Source organism: Amaranthus tricolor, chromosome 3 (genome assembly GCF_026212465.1).
Source record: "Amaranthus tricolor cultivar Red isolate AtriRed21 chromosome 3, ASM2621246v1, whole genome shotgun sequence".
Lineage (NCBI taxonomy): Eukaryota > Viridiplantae > Streptophyta > Magnoliopsida > Caryophyllales > Amaranthaceae > Amaranthus > Amaranthus tricolor.
Window position 1 is genome coordinate 25,178,688 of NC_080049.1, and position 21,695 is coordinate 25,200,382.

A 21,695-nucleotide genomic window follows, 5' to 3' on the forward strand; every position below is an offset into this window, starting at 1 on the left:
CAAACCAAAGATTTAGAGGACCCACGAAATCACTATCTTCAGATGAAGACAACCAAAAAGGACATGAACTTAGTGAATCCATAATAAAACAAATAATCCAAATCTACAAAGAAAGATCAAAGAAGAGAGAGAGAAGATACCGATAGGGATGCAGGCGGGGCGGGTCTAATAGGAGACCCGCCCCATCCCCACCCCGATGGGGCAGGGATGGGTCCCCGTTTGATGGGTCATGGGGCGGGTACGGGTATAAAATTCATACCCACCGCAGGGATGGGGATGGGGATGGGTTTTAGGTGATACCCGCTCCATCCCCGCCCTGTCTCAAGATATGTACAAATTTTGGGAAACCTAAATTTATTTTCAAAATTTTTTTTTAAAATTTTGGAAAACCCCGGTTTATTTGAGACTTTGGATGTGTGTTTGTTTGAGATTTTGGAGTTTGGATATGTATTATGGGTTTAAGGCCCAAATGATTGAATATAAATATGTGGCACAGATGGGTATTAAGCGGGGATTTGACGGGTAGTGGGGCGGGAAAAATGAGTATTAGACGGGGATGGATACCCAGATGGGTGGTGGGGCGGGGATTGTTTTAGGTACAAGCCCATCGGGGAGGGGACGGGGAAAAAAATTATACCTGCCGCGGGGATGGGGACGGGGACGGAGACGGGGATGGGTATTGCATTAACAGATGAGGATGGGGATGAGAATTCCAATCCCCGCCCCGCCCCGCCCCGCCCCGCCCCGCCCTGTTTGCATCCCTAGATACCGATACTTAAGGATCAAAGAACTCATATCTACAATCGAACCCAAATCAGTTAAAAGAACCCAAATGAGAGGATAGAGAGACAAAATAATGATGAAGATTAAAGAACCCATATGAAAAATCGAAAAATCTTGGGTTTTAGTGGAAGATGAACATCCTTATGGTTGAAGATGAATGACAATCATAAAGGAGATGAAAAGGCTTCAGGTCATTGTGGATTAGATTAGGAATAAGAGGAGGGGGGGTTAGATTTAAAAGGGAGGGAAGAGTAATTAGGGTTAGTGAGGGTTAATTAGATTAGATTAATTAGGTAAGTGAAGGTAGTTTCGTAATTACACATAGTAAATGAGGATAATTTGGTAAAAAATCAATGTCAAAAAAAAATAGGACAATTAAGATAAAGTTACACAATAAAAAAATAAGACAAATAAAAAGAATAGGAGGAAATATTTTTTTAGGTCCTAAAAAAATTTAGGGCACTAGTCACTGGCACACTTCACCTTTGGTGATCAACGGCTATGTATATATACCCATACATAAATACCTTAACTGGAAACAAAAACCCTTCCTCTCCATTCTGCAGCTTTCTTGCACCGCAAAGATGAGGAAGAAGGTAGACGAGCGCATCAGAACCCTAATCGAAAATGGAGTCAAAACCAAACACCGTTCCATGTTATTCATTATCGGCGACAAGTATCACAACCAGGCACTCTTTTTCCTAATTCATATTTTTATCAGTAATTTGTACTTTTTACCTTGCAATTTTGATTGTTGAAAAATTAATTTATTTTTCGTCCTTGACTTATCACAGCTTGTTAGTCTCCACCATTTGCATAGTAAAGCATTGGTTAAAGCCAGACCTTCAGTTCTTTGGTGCTATAAAAACAAACTAGATATCAGCAGGTAACTTGTTTTTCAGTTATTTATTCTTCACTCATGTTTTTGGGTAATTGCATTTATATGATGCAAACAGTAAACTTCTGCCCAAATTATATCGTCCTGCGAACTGCAATCAAAACAAAGATAATTTTTGATCGTTTTGGGTTACTGTTGATGGATAATACTATGTACTTAGTTCCTTTGAATTTGCAACAAGTACGTAAATCTCTAACTTCCATTTTTGAATTGCAGCAAATTTAAAAGGATGGTGGGAGTTGTGAGTTAAGTAACACTAGTTTAGTTAAGGGCTGAGAAATTTTTTTTGGGTATTTGATGAATTCTAAGTGTTTTGATGGATTGCAAATACTATGTACTTAGTCCCTTTGAATTTGCAACAAGTACGTAAATCTCTCACTTCCATTTTTGAATTGCAGCAAATTTAAAAGGATGGTGGGAGTTGTGAGTTAGGTAACACTAGTTTAGTTAAGGGCTGAGAAAATTTTTTTGGGTATTTGATGAATTCTAAGTGTTTTGATGGATTGCAATACTATGTACTTAGTCCCTTTGAATTTGCAACAAATACGCAAATCTCTCACTTCCATTTTTGAATTGCAGCAAATTTAAAAGGATGGTGGGAGTTGTGAGTTAGGTAACACTAGTTTAGTTAAGGGCCGAGAAAATTTTTTTTGGTATTTGATGAATTCTATGTGTTTCACTTTTTTGTCCATCAATAGTTGTAAACTCGGAGATAATATGTAATTTTCACAGTACAGAACTTCATCAGGTGACTTTTGTTTTTGAACTTAAAGGACTGTAGTTTACTTTCAAAATGTTGCTTTTGTCTATGGATTAGGAATTACCTATTTTGTTCAAAGGTAATTTTAAACTTGCTTTACATAGTGCAAATCTCGGTAAAATATCGGCCAAAATTATGACATACTGTGGAACGACCCAAATTGTGGGTTTTTTTACACCTTTACGGTGTGGGAAATATCGTCTAGTTTTTCCTTGAAAAAGTTTGCAATGCGTCCGGTGTGGCACCCTTAATTTTTCTCTATGCTTTCATTGTGTGGTTGGTACAAATGTGGGGAGCTTATAAGTTATATGAACTCATGTTTTCATAAGTGTTGTAAACTGATAATTGTCTTCTTTCTTTTTAGGCTTCAAAAGGAATTTTTTGTTTTATGAACGTACTTCTATATCCTCAAAATTTTGTTTCCCTAATGGATGGCAGATATGTTCAAATTTTACAAATTTGACAATTTTCTAACACTTGTGTGTTTTAGTCTTTGAGGTTTCCAATTTTGTATAATAGTACAAGATAGTTTGGATAAATTACTGCTCCGATAGGGCAGGCTTGAACAAGATTATGTCAGAATAGGGTATGCAAACCATATAACACTAGATAAGAACAAATGGAAAAGGTGGATTGTTATAGACGATCTCATACACTAAAATGTTTTAGTTCATGAAGATCAAGAGGAATCCAACTTTTGGGATTAAGGTCTCAGCATTGTTGCTTTAGTTCCCTTTACATCTGAAAATTTACAAATGCAGCCTACTAGTGTTCCTTGATTCAGAGAATTTAAGTTGTGCTTTTGAAAGTTCTACAGAGCACTATTTTCTGGGTGCATAGTGTTATAATATGACCTATTTGATGTATTTCGTGCAGTAACAAGGGAAAACGTGCAAAGCAGCTGAAGTTGAACATGCAAAGAGGATTAGTAGATCCTGAAAAGGTTGATGCTTTTTCTCTTTTTCTTGAAAGTGCAGGAATAACATACTGCATGTACAAAGATTCAGAGAGAGTGCTTGGTAATACCTTTGGCATGTGCATACTACAGGTAGCCTGAATGTCTTTTTACTGTTGATTTTCTTTTGCTTGAATCTTGATGGCAGTCTAAGTTCTTTGTTTTGGCTGATTTAAGGATTTTGAAGCATTGAGACCGAATTATCTGGCAAGAACTATAGAAACTGTGGAGGGCGGAGGATTAGTTATTATACTCCTGCATTCTCTTTCCTCACTTACAAGTTTGTGCACCATGGTTATGGTAATATTTTATTAAAATACTTCAAAGGTGTTTTTTAAAATGTTTTTACAAGTTTTTTCATACATGTTTTTGCTAACTGTTTCCTTGTTTCCTCAAATCAAATGAGTCTAGGATGTTCATGAGAGATTTCGCACAGAATCCCATTCTGAGGCTGCTGGACGCTTCAATGAACGCTTTTTGTTATCAATTGCTTCGTGCAGAGCATGTGTTGTGATGGATGATGAACTGAATATATTACCTATTTCATCTCATATAAGGTCAATTAGTCCTGTTCAAGTTAAAGAGGTATTTTAATAATATTCTCCCTTTTCAAAAGATATTTATGTTATGGAAGACAATTAATATTTTATGTGAGCTGAGAAAAATCAACTTGTTTTCTTGTGTGGAATTATTTTAGCAAAAGATTAGCTTGTCTTGTGTGTTTAAGGAAACACATGATCACCCAAACATGTCTTTTGTCTTATCTTGAATTTCTATACATCTTAATGATCTGGAGTTTGGGGTATTTAGGACTCTGAAGGTCTTTCAGAGGCTGAGCGTGATTTAAAGAATTTGAAAGAGGAACTCAATGAGGACTTTCCTGTGGGTCCTTTGACTAAGATGTGTTGCACTCTCGATCAGGTATTGAAAATGTGATGGAAAATAAAGTTCTTTCCTGTTTATCCATTTGTGTTTTCTTATGTGGCTATCTATTCATTGTTGAAGTTAATAAAGTATTCATTTTTGCATTTTTGTATACTTAGGGAAAAGCAGTCATTACCTTTCTTGATGCTATCTTGGATAAGACTCTCCGTAGTACTGTTGCGCTGCTTGCTGCTCGTGGCCGTGGTAAATCGGCTGCACTTGGTTTGGCTGTTGCTGGAGCTGTTGCTGCTGGGTAGTATCTGCAGTTCTCTTTTGTCTTCCCTTTACTCTTCAACACCTCCCCCCCCCACCCCTCGAAACACCTCCTCCTCCCCTCCCCCGCCCCCCCAAAAAAAAAATCTAAAACTAGCAAGATGGAATAGGATGAATGTAGATGACATTGTGCCTTATTGCTATCAACTTAGGCAGATATCAATTTCTGAAGTTTTGCTATGCAGGTATTCTAATATCTTTATAACCGCACCAAGTCCTGAAAATTTGAAGACCTTGTTTGAGTTTGTCCGCAAGGGATTTGGTTCATTGGATTACAAGGTTTGCTATTGTAGATTTAAAATGATTTGTTTACATGCTGTGAGTTTATGATTTTGCAAATTATGCTTTCATTTGCAGGAACACATTGACTATGATGTAGTCAAGAGCTCTAATCCTGAATTTAAGAAAGCCACCGTGCGGATCAATATCTATAAGCAACATAGACAAACAATCCAGGTTCGCATATGGAATTATCTTGGATGCTTTTTTTCATATTTGTATTTGTATCTATAAGCTACTATCCTTCCAAGCTCCAACTATAGAATTTTCCGATGGAGATGTTTCATCCATTCTTGCTTAAGAACAAAACTAATTCCTTCAAATGTTTGCTTAAAACTAATTCCTTCAAATGTTTGCTTCGATCGTGTTGCTTAATTTTTGGTCTTTTGTTTACCTAAATATCTTGAGATTACACTTATATGAGTAACTTTTCTTCAATATAATAACAAAAAACTGTGAACATTGACCACTAACGGCCCATTTGGTTGTTTGTATTAAATGGTGGTAATGAGAATGATTTGTAGTAAATTTTCAAGAAATATAATGAAACTATGATCATATAAAAGATTTTTTTCACAAATTTTTATTACCACCTAATATCAAATTTCTAAAATGATAATGCATTTCAATGAATATTATGAAGAAAATAAGACGATTGATGTATAACAAGCATAACCATTTAAATTGTTTAGATATTTTCCTATCAAAATTACACTTAACTTTCTATTACTATTCCTACAACTAATTACCGAAAAGGCGACAACGTGTAAATACCTACATGTTAGTCTACTTAGATAATATACTATAAGTATATTTCAATACTTTACTGATTTGAAGAGGCTTTCATTACTTACATTTAGTTCTCTTGAAACCTGTATGCTTTGCATAGTACTTGCGAGCCACTAAGGGACTAGGAATTTTAATGTGCTTGCTCTTTTGAAACAAATATACAGTGCTGGTTTTTATCTTCTTCTCCCAATTTTTTCTGAACTGAATTAATTTTACCGATCCATTCTGTTATTTTTACTGTTTGAACATTATTTACTGATTTTAACTGTTTTTTTGTAAATTCTTATTTTTTTGTACTTGTGATTGAGTAGCTGTTTATGTTTCTGGACCAAAACTGAATTCTACCTATTGAATTTGATTTTACTTATTGAATTGGGTTTCCCTTATCAAAACTGATTTTTGCCGACTTAAATTAGCTGACATTGTATTGAAGTTAGAATTTTTTTCTGCTTTTACATATGTTGCTGATTTTAATTTTCCGATTTATTTTTTTTATATTTTATTACTTCAAAATTGTTTTTATTTTAATGAATTGATTAACTTGAAATTGTATATTATAATTGCACTAACGGTCAATCAGAATCAACTTCCTTGTTATTACAAGGGTATAATTTTGTACATATGATCCCCAAACCCAGCTTGATGGAAGCTAACTCGGCACAACTGTAATGACATGTCGTTTTAAGTGGAAGAGAACAAGGCTGAACCACATCCCTTTTTAAGAAATCTTGAGCACTTTGGGATTGGATTAATTTTAAAATAGGGAATCTGAGTTCCTCCTTTTATAAAACTTTTTTCCGGTAGCAGCTTTATAGAGTCTAAGTGGTTACAAAATACTTGGTTGTGATTTGTGAAACTGATGTTGAGAGTGAAAGAATGTTAGGAATGTTAATTGTTAACTGCTATCTCCTGGAGCTCTTGAAATATTAAAGGCATCCGAGCCATAAATTGAGCAAGTTTTACTGGCTTGGATGTAGTAGTTTTTAATGTGAATTAATTGTGCATGTATCAGGTTGTGAATGATCTAGGCTCTAAGTTGATTTAATAGCAGGGATTCTTTGCTGTTTTATTTCTTATGCGTGCTAAAGATGTCTTTGGCAATTGTTATTTTTCCTTCGTTGTTTATTGTAAGTCTGACTCCAATCTTTTGGGATTAAGACTCTGGCATGTTGTTGTTCAATCTTACTCCAGACTTACTTCTGTTGCTCAGTGGTAATTCTCTTTTCTTCCCGCGCTGTTCCTGCTCCTATTTCATTCATGTATATAGTTATGAGGAATTTCTGCAAGTCCGAGTATTCAGCTAAAGTAGAGATTTGGCCTTTTTAGATAGTATATTCTTTGTGTGCATGGGAACCACTGTACACACTCAATTTTTTTCTTCAATAAATGTCTCAGATAATGCCTTTTGGCTGTGTGCTGCTTCATTAATTGTAGCTTTTACTGTTTGAAAAGTATATTTTTATAATGCATTCTTTTGGCCACAGTATATACACCCATTTGAACATGAAAAACTGTCTCAAGTTGAACTTTTGGTTGTCGATGAAGCAGCAGCTATTCCTTTACCAGTCGTGAAATCTCTTTTGGGACCATATCTTGTCTTCATTTCATCTACAGTGAACGGGTATGGTTATTTTTTCCTCTATTTGGATAGTTGAAGAAGTAGGTATTCCTCTATGCGCATAAATGTGCTTTTTGATCTAGTTTTCCTTTTACGTTGTTAGCCTTCTTGGAGTATTACCAAGTTTTCTCCTTGATGTTTTGTCACCCTCCCGAAACCTTCCATTGACCTTTATATTTTCACTGATGCCATTGTTCTTGGAATAGTAAACGGTGGCACTGTTATTTATAGTGTAGCACAGAAATGACGCAGGTTTTACTATTACTTGCATGTTTTATGAGGTATGTTATGTGTATTTGTGTGTTTCTTTTTTGTGGCAACAACCATGTATGATAACCCAAAGAAAAAAAGACTTTAGGTTGTACTTTCAGGGAACGTTACAATCAATGAGTTGGATAGATTTAAGATCATTCTCTTTCCATGTTTCCTCCTTTTGGTAGTTGAGAATTCTGTTTACCTTAAATTATGTATCCGAGACTTGGTGAAAGCTTTTGTTTGAATTTCATACCTGGATTCTTTATGTAGAACATTTTAGTTAGAATTTTCTCTTCAAACATCTAATTCTTTCTCTATTGTTCCGTGTTTGCCTGAATACAGTTATGAAGGTACTGGTCGATCATTATCGTTGAAACTTCTGCAGCAATTGGAGGAGCAAAGTCAAATTTCCAAGAACGTCGACAGTTCTCTTTCTGGTATGTGCTATGATTTTTTGATTGGTCTTTTGGTTTCTAATCTCTAACTTGGGAAGCTTCTCTTTTAAGCTCCGTCTTCATCATTTGTTTGCAAGACAGTCACTGTTGGATGTGGAAGTTAATATACCAAAAAAGTCGCTGTAAAATCTCTCAAGTGTGCAAAATTATGTATTTGTTATTACATGATGATTATTGTTAATAGTCAAGGATCTTTTGATGTGTATTTTTTTTTGTCTAAGAATGCCTCTAAATTATTTTTTTTAAGGGGATGCATCATTTTTACTTTGATTGTGGGCTGGACTTTATTGAGGAATTGCTTGATATGTTCCAAAACCGGGGTAGAACCTGGTCCATTCAACTTGAGATGACAAGTGGTCTTTTGGAATCTATTTGATTGGAGCAAATTAGATGAATGTTTAGATATGTGCCGATTTCGTCCTCCATCCTGTGAACCAGTCTGAAACTTGCAAATACTAATTGGTAGATGTTACTTAGTACCTCGGTATCCTTATGGACCTATTTAAAAAGAAAATTACATTCTATAACTTGTTTTCAAATGTGTACCAAACTGCCAAAAATGTACTGCATTAGTTTCATGATGATTATGAATTGGATTGAAATTAAAATCCGTTACATTGATGGAGAAATTTAGAAGTACGGAAACTTTAGGATCTACTTCTTTGCTACTGTGCAGATAGTTGTTGCTAGCTCTTAGTACGTGGTAGAGGTGGCAATCATATAAGTCTCGTCCAGTTTTGGCCATGTAATTTTCTGTCATGCTGTGTCATTTTCGATTCTGGTTGCAAAATGGTGTTCTTAACCACCTGAATTTTCATATTGAGTTTGCCCTACCCATCGGTCCACATAGATCCATTATTTGGCAGGGTTTTCTGGTTACATTTTGGGTGTATTTCTAATGTCTAATTACTCTAGTTAATTAATTACAGCCATACAGGTAATGTCTGTTCATTGATTCTTTGTTGCGTGTTTGGGTGTAGGAGTGGGAAAGGGAGAGAAACTGTCACTTCTTTCTAAATCTCTTTTGTGCCTTTAGTTTAGCATTTTATCTTTAACATACAGAATGTATGGGCAGACGAGTACAGTTCATGGCTCAGTCATTCAGGGTCTGGCTGCTTGTTTCTTTTCTGTTTCTCGCTCTTTTTAGTATTAAGATTTTATATTACAGTTTAAGAAGACACTAAAAGAAGATTTTTTTTGCCTGTAGTATGCATTCTTTTTGTTTTGCTGCATTATCTTCCCGTGTTCCCATTCCATATGTCAATAATATTTGTACGTACTTAAATAGATCTTGAAGTTATTTGTAGCCACATCTAAAATTTCAAGTTGGCATGTGCGAGACCTTGTTAATGCTGGCAGAAAGTGTGCTTCTTCAGATGCCGCTGTTGTTTGAAGTCTTCTATTAATTTTGAATTGCTAATACGTTTGCTTATTTTGATTGTTAATAGTTGCTATACTTATTTCCATGCTATCCAATGCACTATGTTGACCCTTAATATTTTTAATTGCGTGTGATTAAGAATATATAAGGTCGATACTATGAAAATATGCATTGAGATTTGAGATAAATCAAATACAATGTCACATGTCTATGTTTATTTATACATAAAGAACAAGATGTAGGACATTATTGCTTGATGAATAGTGACTATTATGCAAGTTAGCAACTATTAAAAAAAGGAGGTAGTATCATACTGGTTTTCCATATCGATGGTGTACGGGAGTCTTGTCTACTTGTTGCAGACTTTTCTTTTTGTTCATAAAATTATTATTTTGCAGCTGAAGTTGATTTATAAACTTGTGTCTTCCCTTGTCATTAAGTAGCAATTATTTTTTTGTTGTGGCTGTATGCGGAAGTCCTACACTACTGACTTAATGCTCAAAAGCGTGTAAATCATATCCTAGTGAGTATATGAATTTTGTTCTCCATTTATACAGGGCGGATTTTCAAGAAGATTGAATTGAGTGAATCTATTAGATATGCCTCTGGTGACCCTATTGAATCTTGGCTTAATGGGTTACTCTGTTTGGATGCTGCAAACTACATTCCCAATATTGCCAGGTTAAAATCAAGTAAAAAATCCAGTTTGGGGCTATTTACTGGCTGGCCTCCTTCATTTTTCCTGTAATAACTGGTTTTATTTCTTGTTAAACCAGGCTGCCTCCTCCCAAAGAATGTGATCTCTATTACGTTAATCGTGACACCCTTTTCTCATATCATAAAGATAGTGAATTGTTTCTACAGGTGACTATTTTCCAGGCATTACTGTTAGCGTAAATTGCTATGTATCATATTATTTTCTAGGAACTTCATTTACTTTAAATCTGCAGCGGATGATGGCTTTGTATGTTGCATCTCATTACAAAAACTCTCCTGATGACCTACAATTAATGGCTGATGCTCCAGCACATCACCTTTTTGTGCTGCTTGGTATGTGGTTGATTTTATCTAGTTTTTTGAGTATTGTCTGGATTTGTGGTAACCAAACATTTTTGAGGTTGAATGCTAAATGAACTTTTAATGTAGGTCCTGTTGATGAGTCCAAGAACCACCTTCCTGATATTTTATGTGTGATTCAGGTTTGTCTTAATTTTTCCCTTTGTTCAAGCTGTGTCAATTGTTTTTTAAAATTATGTGCTCCAATTTTGTTATTTCCTTGTTCAGTAAACTATTGAGCGATTATATTTTGTACAGTGCACATTGTGTGTAAAGGAAAGTGATTTTCTAATATTGGCCAAAAGTAGGTATCTAAATACTGTCTCATAGTTATGGACTTACGGTTGGTAAGAGGAGAGAAAAGTGAAAGTTATATTCAAGACTGAATTTAGTAGAGGAAACATAAAACGCTAAAGGACTTCAGTTTATTTGGATATCGTGGATTATTTTATTTTCAGTTTTGGCAGTTCTATGCCAATAAATTTTTTCATTGACCCTACAGGATTTTAGTTAGTTGCATGTAGTATATTTATTTTGCTGATGGACACAACAAAATCTGCATCCCGAAAGATGGGGTTGCCTGCCTGAACCTTAAGCTTATCTTCTTCCTCTTGTGGCCGGTCACAAAAATCCTCTTACTAAAGCTACCTTGTTGTTTGAATTTATTTCCTTCATATCTCTTGCTTAACACTAGTGATGATATTTTATTTTTTATATGTTATTAATCAGGATATGCCGATGACCGTTGGAGTTGATTTTTTTAGTTGTAAATTAGTATAAGATAGGGATGAAGTATAATTGTTGTTAGCGACGATTTCCCTTGATTTGTTTTAATTCATGTAGTTGATCTGCATTATTGATACTAACACTTTGGATTTATTAGCATTGTTGTAATCAGTATATGCACTTGCTGATCAGGAGTTTAATTTTTTTTTTCAGGTCTGTCTTGAAGGTCAGATCTCTCGAAAATCTGCTATAAAAAGTCTAAGTCATGGACGTTCACCTCATGGGGACCAAATTCCATGGAAATTTTGTGAACAATTTCGAGATACTGTCTTTCCCAGCCTCTCAGGTGCACGTATTGTGCGAATAGCTACTCATCCCAATGCTATGCGGGTAACTATTGTTTGCTTTTTTAATTCTTTTTTTAACTTTTTTGAACTTTAGATTAAGTTTTAATATTGAGCTTGTCTCTAATTGATTGAGGGTTGAGCTTGTCTCTGAATTGTTGGCATCTCTCTTATTTTCTGCAGCTTGGGTATGGTTCGGTTGCTGTGGAACTGCTGACAAGGTAAAGCCACCCAAAATAATTAGTCACAAATTTGTTAATAGGGCCTAATTTATATGACATGCATAACTATGCTTGAATGTCCCTACTTCCCTACTTCTCAGGCTGCAAGATAAAGTGAAAGAAGTTTGGATATTTGTTAGGATGGATAACTGTATATTTGTAGTTCTTGTTCATGGTTTCACTCACATAAAAAATGGAACATGTGGGCCCATGGGTTCCTTTCATTTATAAGATGATTTTATCACTAGATTCCCTACATTGAGTCACCTTTATTTGTTATTTAGAGGACCTTGTCAATTGATTTGCTTGCCGTTGCACCTTATTTTTTTAATTTGTTATTTTGTTGATTTTTTTTTATTGTGTCCGTTTCTGATCAGAGGTGGTTCTGGGCCGGTTTTGGACGTTTGACCGAACATGGCTTCAAAATTGGGGGGCTGGTATATTAAATGTTGCTTATCATATCTAGCGCAACTGGTTAACATCTTGGGATGAGGTGTCCAAGACTGGGTTTGAAACGCAATACTCGCTGGAAAAAAAAAGTAAACAACGAGAGAGGAGGGTATAGTGGACGATTGTACTGTGTAAAAGGGGGACACTCATATTTTCTTTATTTTTTATTTTCACAATCTCCAAAACCCACCGATTTTCTATGTGAATTCCTCAGAAATCTTCAAGGTTCTCCTCTTCAAAAACTTTTGACATTGAAAAAATTTACACCATTCTCAAGTCCCTACTAGTAGCCAAGTTCATTGTTGATCTATTCATCTTCCTTCCGACAACTCTTACAACTTCCACTATTGGCTCTTAAAATTCCTAAAATAAAGAATTTGTGCCAACCCAATCGCTATCTAAGATTGAAAACCTTAATATTAAGGTACTAAGTTAGCTGAATTTGTTTTTACAAATTTTACAAATTTTTAATAGATATTCAATGTATCCCCAATTTGTTTTTAATTCTTTTTGTTGTTGGTTTTGAATTTAAGCTATATCGCTTTAGATTAATAATCATTTGATTAGAATTAATATTGTTATGCTTTTTTTAGTTTAGTTTGTTTTTTTCCGTTAGACTGTTACTGCCATTGATTGTAATCTTCATTTCTATGCAAAATTTGATTCAATCTGTTAATAGTATAGTTTTAATGGTTAATTAGATTATAATAACATTTTATTTGAAAATTTTAATATAATTGTTATGTTCATTTGTCGGTAGGTTCTTTAATATGTAGTTGATTATAAAGCGTTATAGGCAATTTTGCTTCAAGAATTAAGACATGAGAATAGAGCAACCCTTTTAAGTGATTTTAAAGTATTTTTATCAATCTTAAAATGTTAATTTTTGACAATGTGTTTAACTTTTTGTGAAATTGAAGTGATATTCTTTCTAAATTGTTCATCAAGGGCCTCATTTTTTGAAACAATTGTATAAGTAAACTGGGCCTTCGTAATCTTTGCTCCGCCTCTGTTCAGATTTGAAGGTATATTGTTTTTGTTGTACCAGTTTTCATAAGTTGATCTTGCAACTTTATATATCCGAGTAATTGTTCATCTCCATAGTTATGTTGACTAAACTTTGGACTCTTTTTTTCTTTTTAAGAGATATAAGAGTTGCAAATTTGATAGTGCGTAGATTGAGAAGAAAAGTATTCAAAGGTTGAGTGATCTGATGAGCGAAATTGTTAGTGCGATAAAGGGAGAAGATTTGGTCGTAACCTTAAAGAGAAAGTTAAAAATCATGTGTGGACCATTTAGGGGATGTGTGAAAGTATTGTTGGTTGGAAAGAGTACATGCTTTGGAGTATATCTTCTTGTACCTTGCTCATGTACAAGTGTACAAGATCTTCTTTGTGACTGCTTAAATTTGATTAATGGAGTTTGTATGTTGGTACGTCTTGAGTTGTTTTTCATTAAGCTTCCTAGGTGCGCTGTTGCAAAAGTAAGATGCTTACTCAGACAACCATGACATAAAAGATATCTTATAAATGTGAAGTGCTGTAGGTTATGTTTGGATGATTCTGTTTCATGACCATGTCAGTTTCGTTCATATGTTTTCTGGTGAATGAAGCTTATGAATTCCTGTATAAATCTGTGGAAGGTGGGCGAAATTGGATTTGAGACATCATTGTGACTTATTATACTCTGACTGATATTGTGACATTGAATAATTGTAACTGCTTCCGTCTAGTAGAAAAGTGATCTTACTCAGTATTGTATCTCACTTGCTATTAGACGTGCTTCAAACTGAGATATTGTGCATTTGAACTTCTTTCTTTATCCTTGCTATTGGGAATTGGAGGGGAGAGAGAGTTTTGGGTGGGGGGGTTGACTGAAACAGTATTCTTGGTCCAAATAAAGTTATAGTTCACATATTCTTGTGCAACTTAGTATGTACTTGAGTGGATAGATAACGTAGAAAATGGGTGTGTAACAGCCCCTAATCTTTTTTGTAACAAAATTCTCCTAACTTTATTTGAAGACATCTAATAGGAAATACCAAATACATTCTGCTGCTAGCAACTGTTTTGAATCTCAAAAATCTTTGCTTTTCTACTCAACTCACTGTGTTATGCTGATATCTGATGTTTGCTTACATTTAGATACTTTGAAGGACATTTGACTTCCATCTCTGAATCAGAAGATGAACTTAATGTTGACGAGACACCTGTCAGTATTGTTGAAGCAGCACAAAAGGTAAATCTGAAAGAATTGCATGTTTTTCTTGTTGGTCCGAGGTGTTTGATAATGCCAAGTGTAACCATAGTGCAAAAACAAGGCCGCATCATACGGTAACGTCCGTATTGTAAATTTTTTCTAATTTATGGAGCCGGTATAACCCGAATCGTAAAGGTGTAAAAAAAACCGCATTTTAGGCCGTTCCAAGCAATACTTCATGATTTAGGTTGATATTTGGCGGTACGACAACCGCATCATCCCCATTACCCCACCACCGTATCCGTTACTGCAACTGTGACCGTTAACGCATTTTTTCACAATGAGAGAAACCCGATTGCTAAATATTAGCCATCTATATTGATGCATATGAGCGTTGGTTGGTTCAAACATCAAATTGATTTTACTATTTACACTGTCATTACTTCAAAAAGAAAATTCTACTAGATCAACACTTTTATGTTGGTCAAACTTTGGGCTTCTCGAAGAGATCATTGTAGGAAGATAGGGCTGACAAGGTGACTGATTTTTGTATGTTAAGGTGGATGAGCGGGCATCAAATAAAGGATTTTCTACGAAATAAAGGCATAAGAAAGGATCTAATCACATATGTTAAAGAAAAATAAGAGAAAATCCTTTACGTCGGTTTATTCATGTGAAAGAAAACCAGAAAATACAATATAGATAAAATTAGAAAGTTGGATCTTTGAAGAGCTTTGTAGAGGAAGAGATAGACCGAAGACGTCTTAGATAACTAGAGTGAAAAGTGATGAAAAATTGGATTTTCAAGAGTATGTGGCGGTAGTTAGGATTGACTTGACTGAAGGAGAATAATGTGGATGATCATTGAAATTTTCTTAGGTATAGATTAGTATTAGATATGTTGTATGCCGGTATAAAGTATAATCTTTTTTACTGTTGATGTATCACGATGGTATGTTTTAGCTTTGTCGTTATGATATGGTGTGTTTTGTTTCTTTTATTGAATGTGCCATGTTTATGATTAATATTTCCATGCTAAAATTTTAATCTTTGATTCTTTTTGTTACATTGTGATGTAGATTTCATTGTTAGAGGAAAAGATTAAACCCAGAGCAAACCTTCCTCCTCTGCTTGTGCATCTTCGTGAAAGACGTGCTGAGAAATTACATTACCTTGCTGTGTCCTTTGGACTTACACTAGACCTCTTCCGATTTTGGAGGAAGCACAAATTTGTTCCTTTCTATATTGGTTCGATACCGGTTAGTGTTTCAGACCTTTTCCATTTGTATGAGTTGTTTTTCAACTTGTGGTGTATTTGATTCTCCCAAATTTATTGTAGTGTGCATTCTATTGAAGGCAATAGTTTAATTTACCATATTTTAAATGCATACAAGTAAAGTTTTTTGTTTTTTTTCTTTTTATGGTTTTAGATAAATGTAACAAAATCTTACTTACTTATTTTTTCTTACATAGTAGTGAGAAAATATTAGTAGATAAATAGTGTCAACTATGCTATGTTGCAAGTAATAAAAACTGCAAATTTAGCCATGTATGTTTACGGCTAGCTTTCATCAATAACCCTGAAATAGATATACTTATAATTAGAATATTTTGTATTTTACTAAGGTTCCAGTTCCTTAGTTTTTTATTTTGCTAAACTGAATGTGTATGACAGAAATTTCTTATTATTACTTAATTGTAATTATTTTATTTTTCTTCTTCGCACATGATAGTTTTTACTAGGGTTTCAGTTTCTGTTCTTGTTTACTACAGTTTTTGTAATATAAAAAAGGACATAACTCGTTTCTTTGAATGCATGCACCTGAATAAATAAATTTTATAGGTAGTTATGTCTTTCAGCACTATGAGTCTGCAAACCTGATTCCACCATTTTACTCGATTAGAATACTTTGATTGCTTCATGATCCCAATGAATTTCCCTACATAGTAATTAAAAAGGGTGAAAAATTAGGTTTTGGTTGGGGGTGGGGGGAGGTGGGATCCACGATACCCTTTGTTTTAAAAGTGCGAGGTGCCCTAAGGTGTAAAGGGTCTCTAGAGCCTCTGGGTACCAGGCGAAGGCACTACTGTTTTGGTGACTTCAAATATAAACACAGAAGGAGACAAAGGAGAAAAATAAAGAAGAGAAGAAAACGTACCTGGTATGGGTGCCTACATCAAATGGGCTCCTTTTGAGACTCGTCAAAAGGCGCTCTAAGGCACCCACAAGCACTTGACTTGGGCGCTAGCGTTCCTAGCCTCGTCAAGGCGTCCAACCCATCTTCCGTCCAAAGCGCTAGGTGCCCTGGGCTTGCTTTTTAATACTAAGATGGTACCATAGGAAAATGTTTTCGTCCACTTTTCATACTCTAAATGTATCAACACACTTGTGCTAATCGGATTATGTTTTTATTTGTCATTGTATGTGCTTGCCATCTGTGGGGTCAACCAGAATGCTGTGACTGGAGAGCATACTTGCATGGTTCTAAAAGCATTACATAATGATGATATTGAAGCTGATGCTTCTGATCAATTCGGATTTGTGGGGCCGTTTTATCGAGGTGAGTTAGTGTATCTAAGTGGAGGAATTTCCTCTTCGGTACATTGTAATTACTCTCACATGGTTGCTTTCACTCTCTAGATTTCAAACGAAGGTTTAGTAGGTTACTTGGGTCCACATTTCGTTCCATGGAGTACAAGCTTGCCATGAGGTTAGTGATTTTATCTACAGTTAATGCGTTTACTGGAGAGTATAGTTTCTGATTTGCTCACGTCGTTTGTAGTGTCTTGGACCCAAAAATCAATTTTGCAGACTCTGAAATAGCAGATTCGGACATGGAAGGATTTTTGAAGTTTGTAAAGGAGTATATATCACCTCATGACATGAAACGACTGCAAGCTTACACAGACAATCTTGCTGATTTTCGCCTGGTATTTTTGTGTTACTTTTCTGAGAAAGCATCTAGCTTGTTTACAGTCTAGATTTGAGTAGTGCTTAATTGTGAGGATGTGCCATAGCAAAATGATTTCTTGTAATTGTTTGTTGTTGAAGCCTTGAGTCAAAACAATGTCTGGAAAAACCGGTGTGGCTTAATTTAGGAGCTTAAGAGCTTAATGTCCTGTGACATAAGACTTGAATCTTTCCCGCAGATCAGCTTTACACCCTTCCTGGAGTTAATACTAGTATTGTTTATGCTATGAGTTAAATCAATGTCTTACTTGGCACACAAAATAGGGTAAAATTAAAAGAGTTGGAGTATAATGCAAATTCTTATATGAAGAAAGTGTCAGATTTAGCAACAATTTCACCATAAATTAACCAAACTGACTGATGGGAGCCCATTCAAAGTCTGATTGCCAGATTATTGTCTGATTTGCATTTCAAGAAGCCATGTATGTCGTAGATAAATATTGTTAGGCTTAAGGCTATATTTAATTGTGTAGTTTGTATGTGTTGTCTTTATCTGAACGTAGGCTTCAGGGGGAAAACCTACAGATATTTGAACTAGCTAGTTTTATGTTTAATAGATGTTGCTTTTCTCTGATTACCCTAGTTTTGTAGCATATTAATCCAATGATGTGTGACTTTTCTGTCAGAAAATAGTGGATGACTCATTAGCCAAATGATGCTTATTATAGTTATTGTATTATATCTGTTAATCAAATTTAGAGAGTAGAGGTAATTTGTACATCCTGATATCAAGGAATATTAGAATCAAGAAAGCTTGATGTGAGTATATAATATTGTTGTAGATTGTAGTGTACAAACCTGAATATAAAAGTATAGAAATTGTTCTTAAGGAAAAGGGAAATGGAGGGAATAAGAAAATGTTATTTCGGTGTTTGACTTGTTTGATTAGAAAAGAAAAAATTATTTTTTGTATTATAACCTTTTGATGAAGAAAGAAGGATAGAAGATGAAAGTAGAGAGTGGCGTCAGATTTTTGACGAAGAGTGGAAAAATGGACTTGTAACTTAATGAATAATTAAGGTAGTACAAAAGACCGAAAAAACAAGGGATAGTTTTTGGCCAGACCAATGTTACTTGAAACTAAATTCGATATGGTACGAGAAACGGAAATTAGAAACTTTAAAGAAAAGAAAACGACTACAAAGAAAAGATAAGAAAGAAAAAATGTAAAGAAAAGAAGTTTTTTGATATTATATACGGTTTTTGGGCTTGAAAATTTGGGGAATGTGGTTTCGAAAACGATAATTTAGAGTTTCGGAAACGAAGGTTCCAAAACGGTATTCAGAGGAAAGTTCTCAATTTATGGTAACTATGGACTATATTTTACAATCTAGTTGGATACATTAGAAGAATAAAGGCTTCTAAGAACACATACACATGCACTTATGTAAAACTTAGGAACTTTCCTTGATCCAATAATAATCCAAGTACTAGAAAATATACAAACAATCAAAAGCTCAATATAATTCATTTTAACTTCTTTCATGAAGAATAACAAGAGTACCTAGAGAAGAAACAATAAATCTAAGCCTTTCATTTGAGAAGTATTATTAGCCCTTGGATGGAGGAAGTTTCATAATTTTCCCTTTTGACCTCCATACGTCCAACTTGAAGCTCGGACAGACGTTTTGGCTCCAATTTTCCTTCCAAGTTGATGTACAAATGACCTCCTTAACTCACATGCTCATGTATGAGTGGTTGCAAGAATAAACACTAATAACTCCTTTTCCATTTCATCTAACCACCTTCTATGGGAGATAAATTTTTGAGTTCTAAACTTCTGAATTTGTTGGTGGGAGAAGCTACTCTTTTGCACGCCCAAAACGTGGTTTTGGAACTTCTAACCTCTTGATAACTTCTTTTAACTTCCCTTGATGGCGTGTACAAGGCTTTCAATGTAGCAGCTAGGACTCTTCACATGTTCTAATTTACTAACAACTTGATGAAAATACATCTATCACACTTGTCTGCAAACTTCAGCTAGCAACTATTTTAGATCATTGATATCATAAGAAAATAATACTTCTGAATTCTAACAGATTGAATTTTAGATCATTCATGGTCAATTCATCTTGAGCTTGACTTTCACTTTCTTTGAGAGGACTCTCATTGAACGTAGTTGGGATTAAACTCGATGTTGATTTGCATGGTAGTTATGTACATCAATTATGTACACTTGGGAAGCGTTAATTAATTAAGTGTTGATGTTCTCTTGTTAAATTTTATACAACTATTCTCTTGAGAGACCGTCTCTTTGAGAGACATATCTCAAGTCCACGTCATTAAAGATTAATGGCTACTTACCGTATTCTTAATGCCTACTTACATTATTTTTAATGTTTACTTACCATATCCTTAATGCCCGCCTTCAATATCTTAAATGTCTACTTAGATCAATTTTAATGCCTACTTATAATATTTTTGATATTATATAATGAGCCGGCCCAATTAGAGAAGGTTTCTCAAAGAGACCGTCTCTCTCAAGATTTGGGTGATTTTCTTTTTGGAGTTCTTTTACTTCTCAAAGTCAGTATATCATGCACTTACTTTTCGACATGCTTTGAACTGGTGCCTTTAAAATCTACTGCGGCATTATATGTTAAATATTGATGTGCCAAATTAGGTTGTTCTTGGAATCATTATCTCTCTTATTGCTTTCTGCAGATCAGCGACATTATTCCTATCCTTTCTCATTTGTACTTCCAAGAGAGGATCCCAGTCTCAATATCATTGGCTCAAGCATCAGTTTTGCTCTGCATTGGCTTGCAGAATCAGGACATCTCTTATACTGAGGTTCAATCTATTGGTTTTTTCTATGAATATTATGTTGATTTAGAAACAGATGCATCATGATTCATGTATTTCCACCTATAAAAAGTGTTACGTATAATTGATATTTCAATTTTCTATCAGGATTCTAATGCTAATGATTATGAATTCATGGTTCCTTATAAGCTATTGCTACTGTTTACTGATATTTGATTCTTTCTGCCACAAATAATGAGACTGTTAATGATCTTGAAGTGAAGAACGTTCCTTGAATCATGCTTCTATTTACAAGTAAATTTTAGATGTTCTACATCTGGTATTACTTCTAATAATGTATCTTCTTCTCATTCTTCAGGGTCAAATGAAATTAGAAGGGCAGCAGATATTGTCGTTGTTCATAAAAGTGATGAAAAAGTTCCATAAATACCTATATGGTATTGCTTCCAAGGACATTGAATCAACCCTACCTCGTCTAAAAGAAGTAAGTCTGAGGGAATGCCAAAATTAAAGTAGTTAACTGTGATATGATCACTGTTTGCCCCATTTTTATTCTTTCACATATGCCTTCCTTGTGTTGTATGCTTATCTATGAGTAGTTTTAATGTGTATGACCGGAGACTTTAATTTTGAACTCTAACTCGGACATGTCTAGCAAGAAATATCAATTACTACTTCCCGAACAACTTCTTCATACCAACTAGATTTGGTGAACTTTTCTCTTTTTTACATTTGCAGATTGCAATGAAACCACACGATATAACAGTGGATGAGGATTTAGAAAATGCAGCGAACCAGGTGAAGGTAGGCTGAATAAGGCTGTCTCTCTTTAACTCTTTGTTTGCATATTGTACTGTTTTGCTGAACTATAAGCTTTATCAGGAGGACATGAAGGCTAAATCTGAGGCATTGTTGGATCCTGAGTTGCTTCAACAGTTTGCGGTTGAGGCTGATTCCGAGAAAGCACTTAAGAGTGGTGGTGTGAAGTTATCCGCTAGTGGCTTAATCAGTGTAAAATCCAGCAAAGGTAAGCCAGAAAAGCAAAGCAAGGTCAGTGGTAGTAAGAATGAAAAGAAAAGGAGCAAAGACGAGCGTGGCAACAAATCTAGCAAAAGGAGGAAATCATAAGTGGCGGATTGAGGAGAGAAGTTTATACGAGACGGTAGTTTGCATATTTATACCCAGCATTGTCTCATTGGTGATGACTAGTTTAGTCTCTGGATGCCTTTGCTAGAACGAACGCATGGGAGAGTTCCCTCTCGTTGAATTATTTGCAAAGGGTACACACGACTCTCCAAATTCCTTCCAAGTACGTATCACTTGGCATTGGGGTGACGTGTTGTGTTAGTAAAGTTGCTTCAGTCCTTGATGGGCTCTGCTAACGATTACAATTTTTTGTCCCAAGTGATTTGTACAGAATTTTGTTTAGTAAGTATAGCTTATCTAGGGGATATGATATGATTACTGCCATTTGTTTTTTTTGTCTTATGTAATAGACTTTGCTTAGTTGCATATTAATAACTTGTGGCATGCATTGGTTTCTTTATACTGGACTAGATATTAAAATTTGATCATTAATTTGATGTTGAAAA

At 34.9% G+C, this 21,695-nt stretch overlaps 1 protein-coding gene across 1 annotated transcript; it reads left to right on the plus strand.

Moving 5' to 3' along the window:
* The first annotated feature begins 1,281 nt into the window (after window positions 1-1,281).
* Window positions 1,282-21,695, plus strand: LOC130807416 (RNA cytidine acetyltransferase 1). Its single transcript, XM_057672618.1, has 26 exons — window positions 1,282-1,472; window positions 1,578-1,669; window positions 3,318-3,489; window positions 3,574-3,696; window positions 3,808-3,981; window positions 4,207-4,317; window positions 4,440-4,573; window positions 4,779-4,872; window positions 4,951-5,049; window positions 7,146-7,282; window positions 7,877-7,971; window positions 9,928-10,051; window positions 10,147-10,234; window positions 10,321-10,420; window positions 10,517-10,569; window positions 11,366-11,542; window positions 11,680-11,717; window positions 14,312-14,405; window positions 15,446-15,625; window positions 16,819-16,927; window positions 17,008-17,077; window positions 17,150-17,297; window positions 20,002-20,130; window positions 20,462-20,587; window positions 20,842-20,907; window positions 20,986-21,695. The coding sequence occupies exons 1-26, from the start codon at window positions 1,368-1,370 to the stop codon at window positions 21,229-21,231; spliced, it is 3,084 nt and encodes a 1,027-aa protein (XP_057528601.1). The 5' UTR covers window positions 1,282-1,367; the 3' UTR covers window positions 21,232-21,695.